This window comes from Brassica napus, chromosome A10 (genome assembly GCF_020379485.1).
Source record: "Brassica napus cultivar Da-Ae chromosome A10, Da-Ae, whole genome shotgun sequence".
Classification (NCBI taxonomy): domain Eukaryota; kingdom Viridiplantae; phylum Streptophyta; class Magnoliopsida; order Brassicales; family Brassicaceae; genus Brassica; species Brassica napus.
Genome location: NC_063443.1, coordinates 8,747,178 through 8,769,705, shown reverse-complemented (window position 1 = coordinate 8,769,705; position 22,528 = coordinate 8,747,178). Strand labels below are relative to the sequence as shown.

Genomic DNA, 22,528 nt, shown 5'->3' with positions numbered 1-22,528 from the left:
TATATATGGTATTGTTAGGTGTTTCAAAAAAAAAAGTGTTTCAAAAACAAAATGGTCTTGTTTGGAAAAATAATTCAAGTGAAGTTTACGACGAGAAAAAATAGTTTACACACCCCGGTTACAGTTACACTCAATTATTTGTGTTCAAACGGGGAACCTAACCACCATTCATAGCAGAAAATTGGACACATGCCATGACAACACTGAGGAAAGGATCTTTTGCTTTCAAAGTGAATGCGTTTTATGCAAATGAAGGACGTTGGTATTGCATTTACGCAAGTACATTGGTGGGTTTCATTATTCCTTATGTGAAGTTAAAGAAAGAAGGTTGTAGAGGAACGACAACAACAACGTGGACCACATTCCAAACTTAACCGGGGCTGGACCACCAACGTGTCACGTGGTCCCGGTTCATATTTTTACCGAAAACGGCAGCTTCATTACGTATTGAAGTAGTCCCATGTGTCGCACCACACCGTCACGTATCAAAGAAGCAGTAGAGAGGACGCAATCGAACATAAAAGTACAACGATTCCATGTTTTGTCCGGATTAAGAGCTGACTCATGTAATACCAAGGATCAACATGATTTTAAGAAAAGCTTCAATAAACAAAAACCGAACCATAGGGATTAGAGGAATAACCAAACATGTATTTGCAGATGAGACTATGCTTTCAAGTAGACAAAACAAAAGCAGTTTAAAGGAACAAAGGTAAGGTTTTCAAAGATGAAACGAGAGACAAGATGGTGAAGGAAGTAAAACAAGGCTACACGAGGATCAGTTTATCTTTGCGTTTGTGAAGTCCATCTCTGGATGCTGCATGTAAAGAATCGAAAAGAAGAACACCGTTCAGTATAAAGAAAAGACAAGTGTGATGAGAACCGAAGATACACATGTTTCAGGGGGATGTGTTTGTTTACCTGAGACATGAATTTCTTGAGAATGTCTTGCTTCTGTAGCTCGTCGCTTGTTGGAAGACCCATCTGCTTTTGCCTTTGATCAAACTAGAGATACCAAGAACAAGAAAAAGAAGCTTCAGTGTCACAAAAGGAAATGAACAAAACACTTGAAGAAGGGATTAGATAAAGACAAAAGTTACCATCATTTTCTCAACAGTGGAGCGAGTTTCAGGGTCAAGGTCAGCTAGTTTACTGTTCTCTGGTTCAACTTTCTGGGTATCGATTTCAGGTTCACCTTTCACACAGCATTTCCACCACTCCATCTGATCTTGCTTAGTCAACAAAATGGATATCATCTTCTGATCCTCTGCAAACAAAGTAGCATTGAGAGAATTATATTGCCTACCAAAAAAATAAAGTCATCAGGCTTTATACCACTGAGAGAATTATACCGATATTCCAGTAACAGTCATCAGGCTTCACAGGTCGGTAGAGCTCTCCCTATAATATCATTTGACAGATTGCAAATTTTAGTAGAAGGGATGGAATTAGAAAAGTTTATATGATAAGACAATAGCAGATGAACTTACATCGATGATTGGATCCTGCCCTTTGAGACCAAGCTTAAGACGGTTCTTCTTAATCTCACAAACAACAGAGCGTGCTTTAGTGCCAGTAGGCACTGGAATGTTAACTGTGACCTCCTGGAGAGTCTGGACCCATGAGTAGTTCTCAAGATCAGTTCCATTACCTTTGTTAGGAACTGCATAGATTAGAAACAAAACACAAAATTAACTCGCACCGAACAAGAGAAAAGCGATGCTCATCAAATACACTTAGTAAAAAATTTCCATCTCAAGTGGTTGATATTAACACTGGTGATAGGTGAACACGGATGATGGATCGACTAAACAGTTCACTGGTTCAAGCTAAAAACTCCTCTCCAAGGATCATAGTCGTTTTATACAAGTTGACACAAGAATGATATAACACATGATAAAGAACTAAAAAATACTGATGATGCCTTGATACCTAAGAAGAGCAAGTTCATTGATTCAAACGCTAAAACTCCTCTCCAATATCATATGATCAAGACCAATGAACACACCAATGTGAAAAGATCTCTTCTTTAAAAGAAAAAAGATTTGATATTTACCAATGGGACCAGCTTCTTTATTCTCCTTAGGCTTTGAGCTTGACGCAGCCATGGTGGGCTTCTCCTCAACAGGATCAGCAGGCTTCTTCTCCACACTCTCCTTCTCCGCTTTATTCAATTTCTCCTTGGCTGCCCTTACCACGGCGGCGATCTCCTCCTCCGCGGAGGGTTTGTTGAGGTAATCGCTCTGTTCGCCGAGAAAGTCGAACACTTTGTGCAAGAAACCTAATGGGTTGGAAGAATCGAAGGTCGCCCTGAACGGCAGCATCGAGGGTCGGCTGCAGCTTTCCTCTTCAACCTCTGAGATGATCGCCATGCTGGGGTTTTGCTCTGCTTGCCCCAAATCGAGACGGTTCCAGAATTATTATTGTCCAGCTTTTTTTCTTTTACTTCACACTGCTAATTACTAATAGGCAAAACGAAAGAACACAAAAAAGCTAAAGTAAATATTTTTTAGCTAGGATGCATTTAAAATGATAGTTTTGTATATGTTTGTTTCAGTGAGACATTATTTTTTCAAACGAGTAATTCTATTAATCAAACTTGCGATGGTCTTTGGAATCACACTGAAACAAAACAACTAACATAGTTCATGTCTCCATAAAAAGATTTTGTTATTTTGGTTAATGATTCAGACATTACGTTTTTAGTATGAAGAATAAAAATAATCAAGAACTCTGTGAATTTACTCTTCAGCTTGATCAGTTCCTTCAACTCAGTTGAAAAGCAGACCATGATCCATCTATCATATATCGCTAAGAGATTGTTATTTGTTTAGGATATTGTATTTCCGCCGGTTCTTCTTGTTTACGAGTAGCTTCAAACCAGACATGAAATTCGACTTCAGCACATTTTTCAATGGATCCCTATCTAATTCTTTGAATAACTTATTGTTTATCACTTTGTAAATGTACCATATAATCCAAAAGTATGGATCTTTATCCAGCTTATAATTTTCACTAAAACATTTAACTATGTACTTTTTGTTATTTTAACAAAATTAAAGTTTCAGAAAATGTTCTGTGTTACTAAATTAATACTCTCTTGTACACAAAAAAAAAAACGGATGCTTTAGGTGTTGTTTTTTTGTTTGTAAAAAATGACATTTTAAATTTGAATTAATATATTTTCTTTTAAAACTAAAACATAAATTAAAATTTAAAAATGTAAGTGGTACAGGAAGCAAACAAAACTTAAAAACTAAACTGAAAATCAATAAATAAAATTGTGTATTTATTTTTTATTAATACATCAATCTTTTATGTACACATGAAATAGTTTTTTTTTCTTCTAAATTATAATTTTATTAATTTGTATATGAAATTAATTTAATAATTGATTTTAATAGTCCTATAAATTAATAAAAATATTAGATCTTGATCTGTGCACCCGCACGAGTGTTTGTTTAAAAGAATAAATATATAAAGTCTTAACAATATAAAAATATAATGGTTGCATTAAGATCCATTCATATGGGTGTTTGTTCAATTTGTAATATACAATATTTGTGTAGATTTACGATTTCTAATTATGTATAATTTGTTGATTTCTCACATTGCGGTTGGATACAAAACTTATCAAAATAATATGTTATATAACATATTTGTCAATTAATTTTTTTTAACTAAAACAATTTTTGATGTAATTATTAATAAACTAAAACACCAATTATTATGTCTATGTGTCTTAATAAATCTATATTTCCAAAATTAAATGTGTTTTAGCTTTAATAAAATAGATAGATATGTCAACGGAAGAATTTAAGACAGTTTCAGATTACGTTTGCAACAGATTGTTCTCAATTGGTGAAAATAGTTTCGGAACCAGAAGAATGACCAGCATTTGAAAGCTACCTGGAAGGCATAAAACTTCCCAGAAAAAGTTTCCTCAACTCAGAAATCATTCATGTTCCTAGGAAGGCGAACTTTAAGGCGGATAGTTTAGCACGCAGTGCTCGGAATCAACCATCTTTCGTCGTACATATGGATGCAGAGTTACCACTTTGGTTCACAGAGTCAACATGAGTGTGTGAATATTTGTTGTCAAAAAAAAAAGATAGATAGATATGTCTTTAAACTTCTTATATGCCAAATAAATTCCACTTCTTTTTTATTTTTGAGAAATTAATATATTGAAATTTATTTGTTGTATTCTTTTAATTCAAATATATTTGTGTGAATTCTATTGATCATCACATTATTGTTAGAATACCTAAACTGAACATATAAATTGGTTTGTTTTAAGGGCTTTTTGCAGAATTGATTTACAACTTAAAGTCAAACACAAAACTAACCTTTCTTTTTTTTGAAAATTGGTTTAGCCCTATTCACCCCACAAGTTTATATAATTTACGAAAATGCCATCAATCTTTTTTTTTTTCGAAAATGAAATTTTTACTCTCTCACCCTCATCATCTTCAAGTAATTACAAAATTGCCATTGTCATCAATACCACAACCACCATGAACAACCAATTTGAAGCTCTTAATGCTCCCAAAATCGATTTACCCTTCTTCTTTTTTCATTCTTATGAACTAAACACAACATATCTCTCACTTTCTCTCCACAATGAGCTAAAAAAACCCAAGATTTTGATTCTAAAATTTTTATGGTTCATAGAATCATAGAAGTTAACGATTCTGGGTGGGTTACTTTCGGTTGTGATTTTGTGTGCTTGGAGAAGCCATATGTATGCTAAGGAACTTATCTCACCAATTTAAGGTTTGACATCGAGTTTTTTTTCAGATCTGTTCGTCAGACGACTTACTTGGGAAGTTGTCTGGCTGTAGACGACTTACCTGGAAGTCGTCTGGTCAACGCAGAGGTTACTTTTGCAATTGACTTTGAAATTTGTAACCTGAAACGACTGAAAGTTAAGTCGTCTGTTTTGTTTGGTTTCAAAAAAATTTCCAAAGAACCTAGACGACTTACATTTCAGTCGTCATAGGTTAGTTTTGCATTTGACTGGATAATTTCAGAAGTTTGACTTCCCCAGACGACTTACATTTCAGTCGTCTAGCAAAAATTAAAATAATAATATTTTTTTAAAAGTAAACAACTTACAATTAAGTAGTCATAGGTTAGTTTTGCAATTGAAAAAAAAACTTCAAGATTTAATTATACACAGACGACTTATAATTCAGTCGTCCACGAGACGACTTACTTGTAAGTCGTCCAGGATTTTTTTCCGAGATTCTGGTCAAACCTCGTAAATCTTGGACGACTTACACTTCAGTCGTCTCGTGGACGACTGAATTATAAGTCGTATGTATATAATTAAATCTTGAAGTTTTTTTTTTCAATTGCAAAACTAACCTATGACGACTTATCTGTAAGTCGTCTACCTTTTAAAAATATTATTATTTTAATTTTCACTAGACGACTGAAATGTAAGTCGTCCAGAAAAGTCAAACTTCTGAAATAATCCAGTCAAATACAAAACTAACCTATGACGACTGAAATGTAAGTCGTCTAGCTTTTTTGGAGTTTTTTTAACCAAACAATAGTAGACGACTTATTTTTCAGTCATCCGAAATAACAGATCTCAAAGTCAATTGCAAAAATAACCTCTGCGTTGACCAGTCTGGACAACTTAGATTGAAGTCGTCCGCGTCTTCTCTGCTAGTTTTTAAGTCTTCTACGTTAGTTTTTGAATAACTTGTATTTTTAAGAGTGATAAGTAACTTCAAGATCTGTAAAACTCATATTTACAAAATATGTTCTTTCCCTTAGTTTTACTAAATTTGACTTAGTTTTTCAACGCAAACTTATAAAAAATATGATATGCTTTGACTAGTTACTATTGTTTGTTTCCATCTCTTAAGTATTATTGTTATAGACAATAATGATGACTATTGTTATGAGTTGGAAGAAGGGTTAAAATGCTTTTTAAAATGTTGTATCAGTATGAATCTACCAACATTCTTGTTTATTAAGATGAGAAAAAGGCCATTGGAGTTTATTATTGCATATGAGAGATCCAAAGATAAGAAAAAGGCTACTGAAGTCTATTATTTCATTGATTTGTAAATGTGTAAACACATTATTAGCACATTTAATACATCTTGGAAATCATTATTAGTGATTTTACAAAAAAATCACAACTAAAAGAGTAGACATGCAATTCACAAAACATACCACAAACAAAACTATTATAGATCATTCCTCTACAAAGACAAGCTTGGACTCCACTTGATATAGAAGAAAACTTTGTCAGAAGACTTCCAGGAAGTCCAGACGACTTTTAAGAAGTCCAGACGACTTCCAGGAAGTTCAGACAACTTTGTCATAAGACTTTTAGGAAGTTCAGACGACTTCCAGACGACTTTACAGGAAGTCTAGACGACTTCCAGGAAGTCCAGACGACTTCCAGGAAGTCCAGACGACTTCCAGGAAGTCCAGACGACTTCCAGGAAGTCCAGACGACTTCCAGGAAGTCCAGACGACTTTGTCAGAAGACTTCCAAGAAGTCAAGACGACTTCGAGACGATTAACAGGTAAGTCGTCCCAGAAATCTTCGAGACCTGAAAAACCTGCATATTAAATCCAGATCTGAAAAACCTGCATATCCAAAAACGTTCAAATGGCTTAAAAATAGAAAAAATGAGTGGAAGATTAGATAAATCTACCTTTACAGAACACACAAAAATACATATCTAAAAATAATAGATCTACCTTTAAATTAGTGAAAGATGAGTACCATCTATAATTAAAAACCTGCAAAAAAGATAGATTAGTAAGAAAGACATGAGACAAAATTGAAGAATTCATATAAAGTTTGGTGTTTTCAAGTCAAAGAGATTAGAGTGGGTTTGGAGAGTTTTAGTTTGGGAAAAAAGTAAGAACTTTATACAACAAGAAGTTACCAAATGAAGAAAAATCAGACATAAGAACTTACCAAAACGTTCAGATCTATTATGAAAGGGAGACTTCGTCAGAAGACTTCCATGAAGTCAGATGACTTCCAGGAAGTCCAGACGACTTCTTGGAAGTCCAGACGACTTCCTGGAAGTCCAGACGACTTCCTGGAAGTCCAGACGACTTCCTGGAAGTCCAGACGACTTTGTCAGAAGACTTCCAAGAAGTCCAGACGACTTCCAGACGACTTCCAGACGACTAACAGGTAAGTCGTCCCAGAAGTCTTCCGGATCTGAAAAACCTGCATATCAAATCCAGATCTGAAAAACCTGCATATCCAAAAACGTTCAAATGACTTAAAAATAGAGAAAATGAGTGGAAGATTAGATAAATCTACATTTATAAAACACACAAAAATACATATCTAAAATTAATAGATCTACCTTTAAATTAGTGGAAGATGAGTACCATTTGATTAAAAACCTGCAAAAGAGATAGATTAGTAAGAAATACATGAGACAAAACTGAAAAATTCATATAAAGTTTGCTGTTTTCAAGTCAAAGAGATTAGAGAGAGGTTGGAGAGTTTTAGAATGATGAACATTACATTTTTGTTGCAGCTATTTGAGAGGAGGAGAGAGAATGTGTAAATTTTTCTTTATATAGGAAGACAAAAAATCCAATTAGGTTAAATATTTCTGACTCAGACGACTTCCTGGACGACTTACATTTCAGTCGTCTGGTGAAGAAATTAAAACAGACGACTTACATGTAAGTCGTCCAGAAGAGTTTAATATTTTTAGCGGAAAATTAAATATTTTTAGCGGGAAACTAAAATAGAAGACTTTCCAGACGACTTACAAGTAAGTCGTCTGGTTTAAATTATTTAAACGGGAAAATAATTTTTTTAAAAAATTTTAGGCGGGAATATTTGGACGACTTACATGTAAGTCGTCTGTTTTAATTTCTTCACCAGACGACTGAAATATAAGTCGTCTAGACCCTGAACATAACCCCTAAACTAGCTTTTATATGTCCGGTAAATGATCCGGTTATGTTAAAACGTACATTGGTAAAATTAAAGGTTCGGTACGATGTGGACGACTGAAATATACGTCGTCCGAGTAAATTATTCAACAGACGACTGAAATATAAGTCGTCCACACCCTAAACATAACCCCTAAACTTAATTATCTAATTAAACACTTCATAAAATTAAATCAAACTTGAAAAGTGTTTACTATACACAGAAATAAACACATATAGGTGAAAACTAATTTTTGAAAAAAACATTTTAGTTTTCTAAAATCTAACCCTAACAATACATACAATACTACAACATATGTTTGTCAAACTCCTAAACCAAAGTATTTCATGATTCACTACTTCCACTCATCTATCTTCAAAATAAATCAATTTTATCATATCTTAATTTATATCACTTAAAACTGTTTATAATTACTTGATTTGTATTTTTCACGCATCAAAATATTTTTTTACAAAATTTATATATTATTTTTAAAATAAACTGGTACCAGACGACTTATACTTCAGTCGTCCAGACGACTTATACTTCAGTCGTCCAGACGACTTCCAACATCTCAGACGACTGAGACGATTTACTGGGGCTATATTCGTAAAAATGGCTTCTGTTTTTTTGTTTGGTCACAAGGGGCTGAGCTGTAATTTCACTAGGCTTTTAGGTTAGTTTTGCATTTGATTCAAGTTTGGGTATAGGTTTGGGGTTAAAATCAAATTGTGGGTTAGTTTTGGCAAAAACCCCTTGTTTTAAATATTTGGATCGATAATCAATAATTATTTTAAATATTTTTGGTATTTTGAGTATACTTTAACTTTTTTTAGACATTTATATTTGACTATTTGTAGATATTTTCAAGTGTTTAAACCAACTTATAAGTATATAAACCTTTTTCGGATATATTTGAGTATCCGAAATACTTTGGTTCGGATCAGATTCGGTTTCGAATCTCTAAATATCAAAATTAATTTCTCCTTTAAAACATATTTCTCTTTGTATTGAACTTCTATAACTTCATCCATGTCATAATTGATATGGTATCACAGGAATTTTAATCTAATAATTATCGTTTGAACTGCAGCCAAGGTAAAAGGAGTTTTAAAGGCAAGCAAAAGGACAACTTGAGGAAATAAATTATTGAAGTTTTGATGAAAGTCTTAGATGAATTGAATCCATATGCTAAGAACTTCAGATCAGTAGGAGAACGATTTAGTACTAATCCTCAAGAAGCTTTTTATATGAGGATCATTAGTGATCGTCTAAAGGATGGCAGAACATACAACACATCAACATCATCAGAGGTTGCAGCTTTGATTCCTGGAGATTTTAATCTTGATATAGATAAAAGAGATATAGTACTTCAGAAACATTCTGGAAAATTAATAAGGATTAATGAGATACATCCCTCATATCAAGCACTACAGTATCCTCTATTATTTACATATGGAGAAGATGGATTTAGGCTTGGTATTCAGAAAGGAGTAACGGAAGCTACTAAGAAGCTGAAGAAACAGACAATTAGTATGAGGCAATATTATGCTTTGCGTCTTCATGAGCGTAGGAATGAGTCAGCACACTCTTTTACATTGTTACTCTCAATATGTACTAAGTTACTATGATAGAGCATCTAACACTAAGATATCAAGTTTATATAAAGCAGATTATAACTAATACTCTGTTTAGTTGGGAGTGGATATCGATAATAAGATTTGAAAATAACTTCGAAGAATTGACATTGAAGGCTTTTTAAGAACATCATCTTTTTCCACAAAACAAAGACTACTTACTTACACATATTATTCACCCGTACGGATACTTGTTCGTTAATCAGTAGCTCTTTTCCAAAAAGAGCAATTTTCATAGATTTCAAAGACTCCTCCATTGCATCACATAGCTTGTGCGAATCTGGTATGACTGTAGGGTCAACCGCTATCGAGATTACCATTTTGTCCGCGTAACTTTGGCAATGGATCAGCAGTGACTGTCAAACACAAACATAAATTTATTAAGAATAAAAACAAAGAAAATTATTAAGAAGAAAAAGGTTGGACTAAGTAGTTCTTTGGCTCTTTACATACTTGTGCGTGTCCATAGACGCTAGGAGCGATATAAGCGATTGGATGGCCATGGAAACTGATTTCTTCGGTTGGGCCATTGACGTTTGAAATGAATGCCGTTGTGCTTAATAATAATCGATTGAACAATGCTGCTCCTATCTAAAATGATAAGAGTCTTATATTATAAGTTCCCCACTTTCTCACAGCGGAAAGAAATCGAGTATGACGATCATTTTTATATACCTTTGCACCAAACACACTAACAATGAAGCTCATAATCAAATAAAGTATAGGAGCATGAAGAGAGTTCTTCTTTTGATCCATCGTGGATTTAGCTTTCGATAGATAGACCAATGGATCGGTTTCTGGACCAATCGACAGTGGTAAAACAACTACGTTGATAAGGTTTCCCCATCTGCATTTCGAATCTTTTGCCATCATATCTGCCAATGGCTTCAATCATAATTGCCTCGTGTCACAATACATGTATTTTTTCTATATCTTTGAACAATGGTGTATACAGTGTATTCAAAGGTGCATGTTTCTAACCTGGACTCCAATTTCCGACCTTAGGTTTACCAAAACTCCTGCACGAACTCGTATATTACATGGAATATTATTTAGAAGCGGTCTTGATGTTCCACCATTCTCATTCGTCTTGTCTTTTATTAGGTCAAGACGCAACACGTAAATCCAAAATAAACATTAAGACATATAAATCACATGTAATATGTTTTTATTGCAAGTCGATATTTACCATGTGCTCCGTTTAGATAGCGCGAGAGAGCAGCTTGTGTAACTCCAAGTAAAACATCGTTGATAGTCTAGAGATGGTCGCAAGATCAGGAAACAAGAAAAACACTTAATTTGTTTGAGAAAGTGTTGTCTTTAAGAAATTATAGTAAGTATTCAAACCGAAACTATTTAAACTTAATTACCATGTCCATGATGTCTTTTATAAGTCTTACGTCATTTAAAGAAACAATTCGATGAGAAAATCTCTTCGCATTGCTCTCGGCTTCTGCACCACCTTTTAGAGACGTCTCTGTATCCTTCAGAAACAACACCGTAGACAAGAGTAACAGAAGATCTACAATGGTATTCCAAATCAATCTCACTGTGGCATAAATGGCAAACATCGAGCTTAAGAACCAGCCTGTGTTTCTAAGGCCGTGTGACACGTTTTCACGTCGTTTAAGGATAGGAATAGTAGGAAGCGCTTCAGGGTCTGATGATTTATGAGTACACGCCAAGATGAGAGACATACGTGACATTCCATCTCCCAACGAATGGTGAGATCTTATGACACCGATTGCTTCTGCATCAGATGTTTTGACGTTGAGGATGTGGATATCCCACAAGGGTCTTGATCTATCAAGAGGAAGCATTGTAAGTCGTGAAATGTAGTCCTCTACGAATTTGTCTCCTTGGTCACCAATTTCATCAGGGTCTATGTCTGGTACGAATACATGATCTTCTACATTGACTTGGGTTTTGATCCATCTTGCACCATCCTCAGCCTGTGACGTTAGCTCACCAGAAGCCAAGTGAAATTGTAGGAATTATCAGGCGACAAAATGTTTAAAACGCAGGTGCACTAGTTAACGTGTATTGTCTATATTTGAAAAGGAAAATGCCGACGAAATTGACCGCAACATTCGAGAGGGAATATATGATTTTATGTTTTTCAAAAATACTATAATATCATACCCATAAAATAAAAGTTTCAGTACAACTCGAGAGAAGATTTTTGTTTAATTTCAAACTTTGGATACTGCTCTTGTTTATATTTTAAAAACACACTAGATTTTGATCCGCGCTTGAAAAGAGAGGGTTTGTTTTTGACATTACAAAAAATATTTTAAATGTAATTCTACATAATATATTGTATAGATTTAATCACATTTATTCGGAACCACGAACTAAATTGTACCAAACTGAAAATTCTGAAACTAAAAATAAATTGAATTTCATAAGTAACGGAGAACCAAAAGGGTAAATGAATTTTAAAATACAAATTATATACTTACTAATATTAACTACATTTAATTTCTAAATAACCAAATATTTTAAAAGTATTATATATAAACCGAATTATCCAAAAAAACTTTAAATTATTTAAAGTATTCGAATTATCTGAGATTTTTATCCGAACAACCGAAATTACATGTTATTTAAACTGATAATCCCAAAGTATCCAATATTTTTACCTATAAATTTGTAATTATCTGGAAAACCAGAATCAAACCATAACTTAATTGGACCCAATTTATTTTTTGCATATTAGGCGATTCTCAACTTTGCTAATGAACGAAATAAAATAAAATAAAACAAACCAACTAAAATCAAACCAAACCAAACTTTGTAAATAATTGTCCTAAATTTCGAGAACCAAAACACCAAAACTCAAAATACTCAAATCAAAACAGAATGCTAAAGATTAACAGTCCATCTACATTTAAATAGTACGAAAAGTATTCTATTTTTATAAATTGTTTAAATCCTTTTAGTAGGAACACATATGTGGCTTACAAACGAGTTAAGATATAAGCAGTGTTTTTATGCGATCATGATACGTGGTCGAACTGATAAACCCAATAGGCATATATAATCTGGAGTGTCATATGTTCTTCATGTAGCATTCTATAAGAGGTTCTACCAACTAATATGTTCTTACAAAATTCGGATTTAAAAAAAAATGATTTATTAAAACTATGAAAAAACCTAAAAAAATATAATTGCATAAAATTTAGTATAAGTACACATAAGAAGGCCAATAATTTTATAATTGTATAAACTGTAAATTCTAATATTTTACAGTTTAATAACATGATCGAAAAGTGATTAAAAATAAAATATGAATATATGATCAAACGGCCAATAAATTATGTTACATATATAACGAACATAAATTTGAATAATATGCTTTGAATATTTCACATTTGCGTGTTATAATGAGATACATATAATTCACTGATATTACTACACCAGAAAATACATTTAATAATTTTAGATGAATAAATAAATGATAATATCGTAAAATATAATATTGAATACAAACCAACGATATTTCCAAAAAGTATATCATGTGTTTATTGTTTTGATTGTTATAGAAAATAAAGATAAGACCAAAATATAATGACTAGGTGCAGCAATCTTTCATACATATATTTTTTAATAATCCATCCCTTTTAATAGTATATATTTATATAAGATATCTATTGTGGGAACCCAAATTTGCATTGCCGATTTTCGTCAGATTAGGAAAGATAGGAACCCTAAATTTTCCTGAGGTCCCGGATATATGCTAAACCACACGCCAAGCAATCAGAACACGAAAAATGGACTATGTATTAAATTGATAGAAACAAAAATAGAGCAAAGAAGATCTTATTCCGAATTTGCGTATAAACGTTTAGAACAGGTAAAGCCTTGGCCGTAAGAGCTGTCGGCGAGATCCTAGTTTTAACAACCTAATACTTGAAAACCTATTTGAGTCGCAGCTCGATAACAAAAACGGAAAATTGCCTAAATCACTCTAAGTCTTAAGTTTTCTGTGTGTCCAAATTCTTTTTTTGCGCCTCTTGCCTTCGCATCCCTTATATACTCGTCCAAGGTCGGTTTGGGCTTTTCCTTTTTCCCTTATGGGTCAAGTTCATCCTTTGGCGGAAAATTCCCATTTTTTCTGATTTTCATGATTATTCTTTGAAACTTCAACATTTACCACCGGAATTGACATTTATCTCCAAACTTGACATTTATCTTCAAACTTGATATTTATCTTTTTCGCGAATATTCGATAAACCATCATAGCAACTTCAGGCCGATTTCTCGTTAAAATTGTAAGTGGGCTTTTGCCGCGTTTTAGATCCTTTGAACTGTTTTTCGACGAAAACGTTTTTACAATTTTTTCGGAAGAGTAACCTCCAGTACGATGCCGGTTTTACGAGATACGATTTTGCTTTGTATTTGAGCGTTTTAAGCGAATCGCCGACTGCCATCGTGGCTAAAAGTGATTTGCAAGATACGATAAAGTGAGTTGCGAGATTTTATAGGAAATCATATTGATTTTTTCTTCTTATCGTAAAAATTTTAAAAATATTGAGTACATGGATGGATATTTTAAAATGTGGGAGTATACGAGTATACATATATGTACCCACTCCCCCCCCCCTTTTTTAGAGAAGGGGATAGCTGAACTCGTCTTGTGACGAGTTGCCTACGTACTCATTTCGGGGATCAAGCCATCTCGTAGTTCAGTTTGTGTCGTGAGTGTTTCTTTCTCGTTTGGCGAGATTGCGTCAGACATATTAGTCATGGTGACTGTTACTAGATTGGTGATTTCTTCCGGATTTGATTTTTCTGGGATGTCTGAAGCGATGGGCTCGGAAACTTTCTTGTTTTCCGCGGCCGTTGCCCTGAGTGAATGATTTTGGATCATCCTTCTGCGAAGCTTTTTCAGATGTTTTCGGAGCTGTCTTCGTTCATTTCGGTTTGAACATAGAGGTCGTCGTGGCTTGTCGAAGTTTGTGTTCGGCTATGAAGCAAAGTCGCGACTGTTTTTTCGCATCCCCAGATCGTAGCGATTCCGTTGGGAGTCGCGAATTTGATGTCTAGGTGATATGTTGATGGAACTGTTTCCGTGGAGTTTATCCAAGGCGTTCCCATGATCACGTTATAGATGGCAGGGTAGTCTACCACCTTGAAGTCGATGATTTTCGTGACTTCTTTCGCCATCACCGGGAGCTTAATCGAGTCGAGCGTCATTGACGTTATACCCGAGAATCAGGTCAGCGGTTTTGGCGTTGGTACGACTTCACCCTGTTCAATATTCATCCTATTGAGAGTGTCGCAGAAGATAAAGTTGACCATGCTTCCTGTGTCGACTAGGATCCTTGCGACCTCGAGATCCCTGATTACGAGATCAATAACGAGCGGGTCTTAATGGGGCTGGTCGATTCCACCAGTCTCTTTCTCCTCAAAGGTGATCACGCCGTTTGGTACATCGTGGGGCGGAGACGCGGTCGGCTAGTTCACGCTTGTTTCAGCTTTCCGCTGGTAGACCTTGATGGACGAGACAGTGTAATGGCAGTATTGCGATCCGCCGATGATCATGTTCACTCTGCGACGATTATTGTCGTTTCCTTTGTCGTCATGCCTTCTTCCGTGTTTTTCGCCTGATTGATTCCTTTAAGAAGGATTCTCTAGGGTTCTATCAGTTTTCGGTGGGCAATCGGAATCGCAGATGAGATCCTTAATACCGGTGACTTCAGAGATTTCTCCTGCGAGTAATTTCACGGCTAACCTTGCGCCGAGTATTTTGCAGTTTACGGTTGAGTGTCCTCGCGTCTGGTGAAACTTGCAGAAGAAGAAGTCATTATATCCCGAATTTTGAGTCCACGTATTTCCCGACGTCCTTCCTTGTTCGGAGTTAATAGCATAGTTATGCGCCCCCTAGAGTTCTTCACCCTCGTGACGGACGCACTTGTCGTTACGAGAATTCCTCTTCTTAGATTTCTGATCCGATGCTGCATCTTTCGAGGATGTTTTTGTCACCTTATGTTTTTGCGACAGAACTTTCATCTCTTCTTCGATGGTGATGTAATATGTTGCCTTATGGAGAGCGTCTTGGATTGTCCACGGCTTGCCGAGAGTTATCCACTTTCGGAACTTCGACTTGTACCAGAGCGTCTTCATGAGTGTGTTTATTGCCACATTATCGCTTATCCCACTAACTCTTGCCATGACGAGCTTGAACATGTTCAAGAAGTCGCGGAGATAGGCTCCAGAGATCGTCGTCAGAAGTTTATCTATCTATGAACATAGAGTATTGTTTGAGAAATTCCGAAGTGAGTTGATAGAAACTTTCGATGGAATTTCGCCTAAGGCGGGACAACCACTCGAGCGCTGCTCCCTGGATATTGTCGACGAAGAGGCGGCATTGGCTGGCATCTCTTTCGTTTTCCTTTAGCATGGCCTTCCCCATGGCGATCTGAAAGGTTTCCAGGGTCTGAGACCTTTGTCTCGGTAATGCGAGCGGTGAAGGGAGTCTTTCGAGCTTCCTCGAGGAGCCTGTCAATCTCAGGTGATGTAATCCCGGAGATCACGGATTTCGTCAAATCACCGTCAGCGGCTTTCCGAGTTTGTTGGCGTTTGTTGTCAGTGATTTGAGCCTGTTCCTCGGCGAGTTTTTCTTGTTCGGCCTAGAAGGTGTTTTCCTCTTCTTCTGTCATGGGTTTCTCGAACGAAGAATCTAGCCGATTTTTGCGGCTCCTGGTCCTCCTTGGATGCACGTCCGCATCCTCGTCTGAATAATCGAACTGATCGCTGGGCTCCAAGTTAACTCGTTCGTCCTCGTACTCCTCCAATTCCCGCATGGGGGGGGTGGAAGGTTTTCCGAGTCACAGCAGAGGTTATCTCGTCAGGGCTTTCTCCTGTAGAGTTATCATGCGTGCTCCCCAGTCTGTTAAGCGGAGTCGCAAAATTAAGTCTTCTTCCGCGAAGCTTCGTAAGACTTGAAAACTTAGTTGAGTCGCAGCTCGATAACTAAAACAGAAAATTGCCTAAATTGTTCAAGGTGCCAAGTTTTCTGGGTCCAAATTCTCTTTTTGCGCTACTCGCCTTCGAAATCCCTTATATACTCCTCCTAGGTTGGTTTGGACCTTTCTTTTTCGCTTTTGGGTCGAGTTCATCCTTTGGCGAAAATATTCCATTTTCTCGATCTTCATGATTATTCTTTGAAACTTTAACATTTACCTCCGAAATTGACATTTATCTCCAAACTTGACATTTATCTTCAAACTTGATATTTATCTCTTCTCACGAATATTCGATAAATCGTCATAGCAACTTCGGGCCGTTTCTCGTTAAAAATCGTAAGTGGGCTTTTGTCGCATTTTAAACTCTTTGGGCCGTTTTTCAATGAAAAAGTTTTTACTATTTCTTTTCGGAAGAGTAACTTCCAGTACGATGTCGCTTTTACGAGATAATCCAAATAAGTCATATATTCAAGATAACCATGGTGTTAAGTTAACCGTTATTGTCTTTATACGATTGATCGAAACATATACGCGAAAATAAGTTTTTGTCGATTTTCTATAAATTTTCAACGGTAACTCCGATCGAGACGAAACAAGAGACAGTTTGACCAAGGCCTGAAGGGGGGAGTTCTGGAGACAAGACTACATGGTTCTGGACTGATCCAACTTGGCAAAGGCGAGTCTGGACAAGACTGATCCAGCTCGCCGTTGGGCGAGTTGGCCTTGGCTAATCCAACTTCTCTGATGGGTTGGACTATGCTGGTTTGGTTGTTCCGATGCTCGGGAATTGTTCGTTCGATGGTTTGAATGGTCCCTTGTCGGGTAATAGTCTTAAGAATACTAAGTTTTATTTTCCGTATTATTATTTTCTTTTAGGAAGGTTTCTCGATAACATTTCGGCATTGATTTTGTCGTTACCGATTTTGATCCCAACATCTATACTATTAAAAGAGATGGATTCTTAAGAAATCTACTTATGCAAGATTGTTGCACCTATTCATTTTTAGTCATATCTATTAAATACAATCAAATATTATAACTAACCTCTATTACAGCAACCAACTGATATCATATAACATTTTAATTAATTCATTATTGTGTTATTGACCGCTTAAATCAATTCCACTATTACAATGTTAACATATTGGGCCTTAATTAAACAATCAAAAAAATCACCGTTTATATCCTGCGTTATAATATAATATAATATAATCTCATTACATTTCGTATAGATCATGTTATACAAACTTAAAAATTATTTGATCACTTCGACATGAAATATACACTTACAACTATATATAACCATTATGGACCATATAAAAAAATCGTAGCTTTCGTGATTGTTATAATATGAAACTATTATCAAATACTTTATTCAATCTTATGTAGTATTAAAAAGTAAATGAGAAGTTTAATCATTTTTTTTAGAAAAATCTAATAGTTTTTATCCGGTCGAGTCATATCACAGGTCAACCAATGTCATATCACGGTTTAATTGCAGATTTTATAGATTTATAGGATTTTTAATTAACAGATTTTCACTAAATCCAAACGGTTTATATGCAGATCAGTGCGTTTACCCGTTTGACTGCATAACTGGTTTGAATATAAAAAAAAATATTTAAATTTGTCTATAAAATACATATTGTATCCCACTAAAAGTAGTTAAATAATTTGTACAAATAAAATACTTTCTTGGCACCATTTAAAAATATATCCTAAGAATATAATTTATAAACTGAATTACTCAAAAAACCGAAGTACCTAAATATTATTTTCCGAAGTTTTAAAAAGTATCCATGAATGCTAAGATCTAATAGTGTTTAAGCTTTTGTTTTCTTGGTTCCATAGATAAATGATCCATTACGTTATTTATGAACTTCGGTTTGGTTTTTTTTTTCTTTAACATCCTTCGGTTTGGTTTTAGTTTTGGTTTTTTTGTTTCTTCAGTTCCGGATAAATATGCCCATAACTATACAATATCTTATATAGAAATTCATATAAAATAATTCTTTTAATACCAAAAATAAATCCGCGCTTTCGAAGCGCGGATCAAAAATCTTGTACTTTATTAATTCAGCATAGAAACCACAATTTTTATCATACATTACTTGATAATTATAAATAAATATACAGACAAAAGTATCTCTAAAACATTATTTAAGAAGTTATTTTTTCAAAATTGTTTGTGTCATCATCATATCTATTTTCAATAAAATCAATGAAATGACTTAATAAAAAATTAATATTACATGACCTGTTTTTATTAAGACATGCACAATTTAATTTATGAAATTTGATTTTTTTTGTGAAATTCGTTAAATATAAAATAACTTATATGTATCACCATATGATAATTTTAAACTAGTAACATAATTATAAATACTGAAAAAGTCTTATCAACTTAGGAATGGAAACAATTATGTAGATATTTTTTATATTCTACCACAATTAATTGTAAGTGCATTTTTACAGCCAAACAAAACAATACCGATTAATTGCCAAAATGTCATATATAATTAAATGTCTGAATTGTACTTGAATTTATTAATGGGTGGCAAATATAGATAATTAAGTGTTTAAATTTAGGGCCCCTTAAAGTTATGGGTTTTTTTCTACTGATAAAGCTAAAATCTACAAAAACAGTGTAGTATTAAAATATACATTAAGTTTTCACTTTTAAAATTTAATATATTCATTATCATTGCACTTGCAGCAACATTAACCTCCTAATTATAATAAAATGCAACGTCAACATTAGTCTATTGATAATAAGTGAATGTTGTAATTACAGCATCTCCATGATGACTCTATATTTTAGAGTTTGAAAAATTTTATATTTGAAGTTTCATTTTTCTTTAAAGCAAAACTTCAAATTTAATTTTAATTTTTTTTGTATTTTACACTATAGTTTTTATATTTATCATAACTAATACAAATTCATTAAAATAATTATAAATAACTAGCACATATATAAAAATATTACAGTAATATTAATTAATAAAATATTACACTAAAATAATATTTTAAATGAAAATACATAATTAAATATTTAGCTACAACCAAAATATCACACTATTCCATATATTCGGTTACACAAAAATTTTGTTGACATTATTTAAGAGATTTTGGAGGTTCTAAAGTAAATTTGCCAGACTATTAGTGTTGTTGTAATATTTAAATTTTGTAATAATTATGTATTTATGTTTCTTTTTAAAAAGTTTTTTATTAAGTTTCTTTTGTAATATTAGTGTTGTCTAATTCTAGTTTAAAATATTAGAAATCTTATTTTGAAAATTTTATTTAATTTTATGTGTAAAATTTGGATATATAAGAATAAATTTGAAATATTTATGATATATAAAAAAATTGAAGGATTAAAACGATAAATAAGAAAACACGTAAGAACCATAAATGTGAAATCTAATTAATTATAAAGAGCAAAATACAAATAAAAAGATGAAACTTTCAATTTGAAGTTTTGAGTGGTGAAACTTCAAATATGAAGTTTCACTTATCAAAACTCTAAATTTGAAATTTTAAAGTTTCTTTTTGAATAACAAAAAATTTTATATTTGAATTTATAGAATTTTTTAGGAGATGCTCTTATACAATAGAGAGAATATGCGCTAAAGGAAAGGCTATATAGAGAGATTCGTTGGGGGCAGAGCCTTGCTTACATGAGGAAAAAATAAAGATTGGCCTAGGGCATCTAATTTTTTTCTTTTTGTAACTTGCATCTATTTTTAAAAAGTTTTAAAGCATTTCTTATGATTTATTCTCTTAATTAGATCTTATATAAAACAACTTTATAAACATAGCATCGTTAGTAGTTTTATGGACAGTCAAAAAGCTAAAAACATATATATTTTTTTTTGCTAAACTGCTAAAAACATATATTAGAATGAAAACATGCATGGTTTCTTTAAGAAACCAAACAAAATATGGAAACAATTGTTTGTCCCCTTAAAAATGGGTAAATGATTGTTCTTGGTTCTGTTACACTAAACTACAATAGCTTTAAACTACAATAGCTTTATTATTGTAGATTCATAAAAAAAAAAATAGTATCGCTTAGGAAGCTGTTAGTGCTCGCACGGCTCTGATTGGGAGGGGGGATTGCATATCGTGATTGAAGCAACCATCTTGATATTGTTTCCATATCTTATAAAACTCGGGCCTTAGTTCTTCTATGTGAATTTATATGTGATATCGAAAAGAAAAAAAACAGAGGAAAGGCATCAACCATGGCAAAACAGAACATATCAAGGGTTACCAGTTTGCTGGAGATACGAGGATGTTTGGAAACGCTTTGCTTTAAATCGTCAAGAATTACATCAGGATTAATCTTAGTTTTGAACCCAACAATGATCACGGTGCAGTAGTCTGCTCCGGATGATTGAAAAATACGTGCCATCGGGCTGAGCGGCTCCTCCTCCTCCTTTGCCATTTTCCTTTTCTGTTTCTTATATGTATCTTCAGTGTTTTAATGTCTGTTTTGTCTCTCATATTTCAAAGTTATGCATATTGTAAATTTATAAGTGACAATTGCATTTAATAATATAAATTGGTTTAAGAAAAACAACTTGGCTTATCTGCTTCTAACGCCATGCACGTTGATACAGATAATAGTACATAGATTAATATGTAGTTTATCTCTTGTTTTTTTCACGATATTATGTATCCATCATCCATGGATTCCAGACATCTTCAGAGACCATATGCGTTATATTAACTAAAACGAAAGAGAAAACGTACAAGGATGCAACAATAAAGTTCCTTAATTAATATACAAGACAACTTGAATGATTGTATTAAAAAGGTTCCGAAACCATGCGTACTTTTGCTTTATTATTATTATTTTTTTATAACACCAAATACTTATATAAGAGCTTAGATGATTACAAACGGAGGTACACTTGACAGTTAAGCGGTATACGAAGATAATTAAAACATAACAAAAAATAAATGTAGTAACAGAGAGAAAAAAAACTGTAGAGAAGCTTCACTTTAAATCCTAAAACCGTGTTGTTCGAAAGAACATAATGAAGTCTGCCGACGTTGAAGTACCCACTCGGGGTTTGAGAGGGGTTAAAAGCATAGTTTTGCTTTTAACATGCAGAAAACGAATTGTAATCCGGTATATTGAAGGGTGAACATGCAAAAACAGATCCGGTATATTGAACTTCACTTTTTTGTTAATTTTTTATTATATTTTTATCTTCTGTATTTAATAAGCTTTTCTAATATATTTTTTATTGGTTAATCTATAGATATATAATAAACCTTCTCAAACCATGAAATCCGTGGGTTATCTGCATTTAACGCCATGCACGTTGATATAGTAGATAGAGTAATATATAGTTGATCTCTTGTCTTATTTTAAGACCCAAGAGGTGTGTTATATAAGTGATATCCTTAGGGAGGCTATGCGTACATTAACTAATACGAAAGAGACAACGTACAAGGTTGCAACAATAAATATTCATTAATTAAAAAAAAAATAAATAAATAAATATTCATTAATTAATACCGGAGACAGCTTGAATGATTTATTATAAAGGGGCTGAAACCATGCATGCTTTTGCTTTTTGTTTTTGATAATTGAGGCATTCGGCAGGCCGAGGCCCAATTACCGACTAGTGTCTTGGACTGTAAAGATCACATGAAGCTCTAAAGAGATTAATGGACTCTAGAAAATCATAAATATAAGAGAATCGTCAACATACTAGCTAAAAATTTACGTTCAGTGATGTACGTGTCGATTCATCTAGGATATGAAACAAGGATGAAGCACTCAATTTACCGGTAAAATCTTACATCTCTTTCTCAAAATCAAATTTATAACCGCAGGAATCAAACCCATCTGATGGAATAGAACATCAATAAAATAGGCACATATGACTTTTGGCTCTCTGAACTGTGGAGAAAAACATGACTATTTGTACATTTAAATAACGTCAATGCTATTCGAGTCACAA

The 22,528-nt window shown here is 33.8% G+C and overlaps 1 protein-coding gene across 1 annotated transcript; it reads right to left on the bottom strand.

Annotated features, from left to right (window-relative positions):
- Positions 1-606: 606 nt before the first annotated feature.
- Positions 607-2,469, bottom strand: LOC106371297 (protein BOBBER 1-like). The gene is made up of 6 exons (XM_013811350.3): positions 2,057-2,469; positions 1,491-1,663; positions 1,353-1,401; positions 1,101-1,267; positions 922-1,005; positions 607-817 (listed from the first exon to the last, which is right to left on the bottom strand). Exons 1-6 carry the CDS (start codon positions 2,370-2,372, stop codon positions 779-781), a joined length of 828 nt encoding a protein of 275 aa, XP_013666804.2. The 5' UTR covers positions 2,373-2,469; the 3' UTR covers positions 607-778.
- Positions 2,470-22,528: the final 20,059 nt, after the last annotated feature.

Bases quoted from the DNA above. Each gene is read 5' to 3' on its own strand.
- LOC106371297 (XM_013811350.3), bottom strand. From the start codon at position 2,372: ATGGCGATCATCTCAGAGGTTGAAGAGGAAAGCTGCAGCCGACCCTCG. The intron at 1,268-1,352 runs GTATAATTCTCT...CTTTGTTTGCAG, and splicing joins TGACTGTTACTGGAATATCG to AGGATCAGAAGATGATATCC. The intron at 818-921 runs GTAAACAAACAC...CTTTACATGCAG, and splicing joins TCAAGAAATTCATGTCTCAG to CATCCAGAGATGGACTTCAC.